General features: G+C 52.0%; 1 protein-coding gene across 1 annotated transcript; it reads left to right on the forward strand.

The window, feature by feature from the left end:
* The first annotated feature begins 3,173 nt into the window (after positions 1-3,173).
* Positions 3,174-3,620, forward strand: LOC135441965 (zinc finger protein 773-like). The gene has a single exon (XM_064701515.1). It carries the CDS (start codon positions 3,174-3,176, stop codon positions 3,618-3,620), a length of 447 nt encoding a protein of 148 aa, XP_064557585.1.
* Positions 3,621-6,150: the final 2,530 nt, after the last annotated feature.

The following is a 6,150-nucleotide window of genomic DNA, read 5'->3' on the forward strand; positions in this document are numbered from 1 at the left end:
CCTGTCTGCAGCTGCTCCCACAGGGATATGAGGGAGCCCCAGTGGTCACAGTCAGGGCTGCCCTCAGGGAATGCTCGCCTGGTATTGAGGGGCAGCGTGGGAGCACCTGGATCTTGGGGCACCCAGCTGCCCCCCATGTTTGGAGGTGCCTGAGGAGGGCTGGAACAACGCCAGGGACATCCTGCAGTGACATCCCCCCTGTCCTGCTCTGGGTGAGCTCAGTCCCAAACCTGACCCTGATCCTGGTCTCAGTCTCACTCCATGTTTAGACACACTCACAGTTCTGTATTTAATCTCATCCCAGTTCCAGACTTGTCTGGCCCTAGACCCAATCCCAGCCCCAGCCCTAAAGCCAATCCCATGTCCAGCCTGAACCCCAATCCCAGCTCTAATCCAAATCTCAGCCCAAAATCCAACCCCAGCCCTAATTCCAGCCCCTTCCTAAATCCTCAGCCCCAAACCAAATTCCAGGTTCAGCCCTTCTGGGGGTTTGGGGGTGTCTCTGTCCCTCTGACCCCGATGATGTTTGGGTGGGGTCACAGCAGGGCTGAGAGGGACAGAGACCCCCCCGGCCTCCCCAGGAGTGAGAAGGTCAGAGAGCCCCCCCAGCCCCGAGCACCCTCAGCGGTGAGAGGGACACAGAGCCCCTGGTCCCCAGCCCTGCACAGGCATTGCCTGAGGCCAGAGGGATGGAGACCCCCCGAGCATCCCCCAGGGCTGAGAGGGACAGAGACTGCCCCGAGCACCCCCTGGCACAGGGGTGAGAGGGAGGGAAACCCCCCAGGCATTCTCTGGGGTGAGAATGATGGAGACCCCCTGGGGAATGGCCTGGGATGACAGGGACAGAGACAATTCCCTGGGGAATGGCCTGGGATGACAGGGACAACCCTTCCAAGCCCCACCCAAGCATCCCTCAGGGCGAGAGGCACAGAGACCCCTTCAGCATCTCCTGGACACTGGACAAAATAAACTTGGTAGAAATCAAACTTTGCATAAAATACTTTGATGAATATTTGATTTCCCACTAATCACATGTGATGAAAACAGAAAGAAATCCCAACATGAATAAATGGACAATTCAAGCAGAGATGTGGCAATTCCAATATTCATTGGTTTCTGCACAGCTCCAGCTCAGCTGCTGGCAGGTTCCAATAAAAGAAAAGTGGAAATTCGGCCCAATACAGATCATGAAAAGGAAGGGAAAGCTCTGTGTAGCTGTCACAAAGGTGACGGGGACAAAGAGAATGATGATTCTCACATTTGCTAAAGCGCCCAAGCCTGGGAATTCGGGAATCATTTGGAAATTTAACTACTTGAGCTGGGCTTCGTGTGGGACTTTCAGCCATCTTGCGTTCCTCACCATGGGGTGAATGAACCTTGTCAATCTCACTGGTAACATTTGCTCTGTTTCTTCCAGTGATTTTAACAACTTTATAAGGAAAGACAACAAATTATTTTCTTTGCACTGGCCACCCATAAAAGCCATTTTCCTCATCATTTCTCCCATAAAGAAATAAAGCTTTAATAAGCTCCATAAGCTCCCCAGGAGGAAGGAGGGACTGTGTCCAAGTTTGCAAGAGCTCTTCCAGAAAGAGCCACAACCTCATCAGTGGAGGGAGCCATGCTGTTGTCAAAGGCACTTGGGGTCAGAGAACAGTGCCCTGAACTCACTGCGCCAAAATAATATCACAATCTGGTTAAGAAAATTGTTGAAGAGATGTCTCTGCCCCAGTAAAAGTGCTAATGAGATCATATCCAAAGTGGGTTTTATTGAACAGTAAACGTGAGGTGTAGAGAGAGATGGAAAGAAAGAGAAAAGGGGGAGAGAGCAAGGGAATGACAGGGACAGAGACCTCCCCTGGAGCAGAGCAAGTGTGACATTGTCCCTGTGTGTGTGGCCTTCCCAGGGTGGGGGTTTTACAGCTGAGCCAGTTTGGGTAAGGGGGTGGTGTTCACCCCCTGAGCAGGGATTACCCCACTGTTCCAGGTTGCCATGCAAGATGTAACCAAATGCATGTTTTCAATCCCTACCTTCGGCAACTGCTATAAACAGGTGGGGCAGTGTTCTTTATCTCTTCCATGACTCAGCCCTGATAACGCCCTGCAGGGGAGATATCTTCTGTGAATGGGCCATTGAGTGTTACTGCAGGACTGATAAAATTCCATCCTCCCATTGTGGGATGCTCTGCCCAGGGGGAGGATCCAAGCATTCCTGCCTGGATATAAGCTGAGCCTTGCCACACCAGGAGCAGCTTCTACTGGATTCCCAGAGGACAAGATCTCCATAACCACCACTGCACCTCCAGAGGAAGACCAGACCCTTCTGCAGGATCACTGCTTTGACAGAATCACCTTCATCACTCCAACAGCACTGCAGCCGCCATTTACTGGGACTGCTGCCATCACCCTGAACAACAGGGTGTCAGGTTATATCCTGACTCTGTCAGTTTAAGGCAGTGTTTCTGTATCATTGCCTTGATCTTCATTTTGTTATTGAATTGCTATTCTTGTTTACACCCTCCCCCTGGTTTGCCTTCAAACCAGTATAAAACTCAATCTGGTCATCCCTTGTTATTCTCCCAAAACAGGATTTCCCATTCCCAAACTATTGCCAGATGGAGATGGAGGCTGCGAGGAAGAGGAAGGAGCCCCGGGATACCCAGGCAGGTGAGGAGGAAGTCAGTGCCCCTTTCCCCCTCTCTCCGGCTCCATCTCCCAGCCCAGCATGGCCCCCAGCTGCAGGACAACCCTGCTGCCAACTCCATCCTACCAGGGATGCACTGGGGGGATCTCCTTCCCCATCCCTCTGGCATGGAGCCAAATCCCATTCTCTCCTTGTCCTTCCTCCCCCAGAGGAGGAGATGAGCATGGAGACTAAAGAGGACAAATCCCCACGGAAGAACCTCATGGAAGAGGCCGTTATGAGTGACTCCAGGGCACAGGAATCCAACGGGGAGGAAAATCCCCAGAGATTACACAGGAGGAGGGGCTGCAAACCCAGCCCAGGGTGCTCTGAGGAGGAAAGACCCTCCCTTAGCCAGGAAGGTGGACAGAGCTTCAGCCAGGGCTCAGAGCTGGTGGTCCATGAGCAGCTTCATGATGGGGAGAAGCCCCACAAGTGCTTGGAGTGTGGGAAGAGCTTCAGGCAGAGCAGCACCCTGATCCGCCACCAGATGATCCACACTGGGGAATGGCCCTACGAGTGTGGGGAGTGTGGGAAGGGCTTCAGCTGCAGGTCAGAACTCATCAGGCATCAACACATCCACACTGGGGAGAGGCCCTACGAGTGTTCCCAGTGTCAGATGAGGTTTCAGAGAAGCTTCAATCTCCTCCGCCACCAGCGGATTCACACTGGGGAGAGGCCCTTCCTCTGCCCTGAGTGCGGGAAGGGCTTCAAGCACAACTCCAACCTCATCCGGCACCGGCGCATCCACACTGGGGAGAGACCCTACGAGTGCCCCACCTGTGGGAAGAGGTTTCAGAGCAGCTCCAGTGTCCTCCTGCATGAGCGGATTCACACAGATGAGAGGCCCTTCCGCTGCCCTGAGTGTGGGAAGGGCTTCAAGCAAAACTCCACCCTCATCACCCACCAACGCATCCACACTGGGGAGAGGCCCTAACATTGTGCCACATGTGGGAAGAGGTTCACCAGCAGCTCTGACTTGACCAGACACCAACGGAGGCACCAGTAAGGGAAGCCCTGCAAATGCTGCAGCTGCAGGAGGAGCTTCGTGCACTGCTCCATCTTCATTGCGCATGAGAAAACCATGTTGGGAAGAGCTCGGGTGATCCATCTTCCACGTGATCCATGCTGGGAAGACCCCTGTCCCTATTCCTTCCCCTGTCAATGACATGGTGTGGAACTGAAGAACATGAGGGTCTGGGCATGGCCGTGTTATTGTATTCACTCCCTCAGGTCATTGCCAGGGGCAGGAAAGGCACTCTCTCCCTGAAGAGAAGGGTGTCCTTTCCAGGTGGGGGAAATATGTTGTTGGGGAGAGCCAGGAAGTTGTGTTGTAGTTTTCCCTGGAAACAGTTTTTTTTATCCCTTCTGTTATCAATATTGTTTCTGTTCCATTTGTGCCTTATCTTGTTGCTGTTCCCAGTAAATTGTTCTTATCCCAGCACAGGATCTTTGCCTTTTGTGCTTTCCATGGGAGGCAGAAGGGCAGCGAGGGCAGTGCAGTTTTAGCAGGGGCAGGAAATTGGGGAATCTCATTCCTGCACCCCTGTCCGTGGAAACCGAGCATCCCAGCTGGTCCCAGCCCTGGTGGCCATGGCAACAGCCTTGGGAGCGGGTCCCTGGCTGCGGCTGTGGGAACCTCTTCCCTCTGGTGCCTAGAGACAGGAGTGGAGGGAACGGCTGCAGCTGAGTCGGGGCAGGCTCAGGTTGGGTGTCAGGAAAAGGTTTTTGCCCAGAGGCTGCTGGGGCCCTGCCCAGGCTCCCCAGGGAAGGGTCCCAGCTCCAGGGCTCTCTGAGCTCCAGCAGTGTTTGGACAGCACTGCCTGGCCCAGGCTGGCATTGTTGGGGTGTCCTGTGCAGGGCCAGCAGTTGGACTGGAGGATCCTGATGGGTCCCTCCCAGCTCAGCCAATTCTGTGGTTCTGGGATCCCATGAGCCTGGGGATGGGTCTGCCAATGGTTGCCATGGCAACGAGCTGTGGCTGCAGGCCTGAGCTGGTGTCCATGGCAACCACTCCTGGCATGGGGTCTCCATGGAGCTGCCAAGGGACTGAGCATAGCAACAGGGGGCTGGTCATGGTTGCCATGGAAAGTGACCATAGCAAAAGGGGGTTGGTGATGGTTGCCTGCTAAAGATCCAATTTTTCACAGGTTCTCAGAGGGGTTCCTGGGGGACTTTCCAAGAGTCTCCAGGCTGTTCAAGAGCTGGAATGACACAGGCACAGACAGGGGCTCCATGGACACCTTCCAGGACTCTCTGGAGATGGTAATGTGTTGGAGATTTTTTCATAAATGTCTTAGAAGGCAGCTGTGAGGAGGAAATACTCACAACCTGTTTCTGTAAACAGTAGAAGTTCTCAGGTTGTTTTTAATTTCAAGTAAAGTGACAAACATGAAGGCCTTGAGAACCTTGCATACCAGAGTTCTAAGGCAGCTTTCTCATAACAAGTAGATATTCTATCTTTGGCTGTTTTGGTAAAGTAAAAGTAAGTTTTGAGAACACAAATCTTGGTATTGGAAACAAAAGGAGGGGTTGGTGTGTTATCTCTGACCTATTGTGAGCTCGGGTTTTGCAATATGCATGAACTTAATTAACACGGTTATAAAAACTGACTGATTCAGTCAATAAACGGAGTCAGATGCTGATCAAGGAAGATGGGTCATCTCCCTCCACTTCAATAGTAAAGAGCCCTGTGGTCAGAGGCAGTCACAGCCATTCCATGGTGACATCCCAGGGGACCTTGTGCTGCAAAGACACCGATCTGTCACAGGCACTCAAGGGGGCTCAACGTTGACATCCCAGGAGTCCGCAGTCTGCCAAAGAGTTGGGATGTCCCAGACACTCACAGGGTTCCTGTCATGGGCGGAGTGGGAGCTTCAGGCCAAGTTTATTTTAGAATCTCCTGTTGGGTCATGAGGTGCAGAAAGGAGCCCCAAAAGGCCCCACAGATCCCCAGATACCCCCAAGGATCTCCAGGCTTTCTCAACTCCTTCTGTGAGAGGAGCCTTGGAGCAGCTGGTTCCAATCCCAGCTCCAGACTTTTCAAGACTTTCTGTGTAAAGAATTATAAAATTGGAAATAAACCTTAATAGAATTTGTCCCACAGGATTAGGGATGGCAAACTAGATATATTAATATAAATATGTGTTAACTATTATGGTAATGATTAGACAAAATTGCCTAAATCAGAAATATTTACGCCAGAATGTAAGAGATATAAAATATATTATATTGTGCACTAAGAAATTATTTCAAAGCAACTGTATTAAGCAAAACCTTTAATTAAGCAGAGATTGGTGTCACTTCCCCAGACCAATGACCATGGGCAATTCCCTTTGGCTCAGCCAGGAGCAGTGACCTTGAGGGTGTCCCCACCGCAGGGAGGAATGCCCACACCCCCAAGAAGGGAAATGTCAGGAGATGCTGCCATTAAAATTTGGGACGGGGCTTTTCCAGTCTGAGCTGCT

The sequence above is a fragment of the Zonotrichia leucophrys genome, unplaced genomic scaffold (genome assembly GCF_028769735.1).
Source record: "Zonotrichia leucophrys gambelii isolate GWCS_2022_RI unplaced genomic scaffold, RI_Zleu_2.0 Scaffold_753_24157, whole genome shotgun sequence".
Lineage (NCBI taxonomy): Eukaryota > Metazoa > Chordata > Aves > Passeriformes > Passerellidae > Zonotrichia > Zonotrichia leucophrys.

Coding starts and splice junctions, on each gene's coding strand:
- LOC135441965 (XM_064701515.1), top strand. CDS start 3,174: ATGATCCACACTGGGGAATGGCCCTACGAGTGTGGGGAGTGTGGGAAG.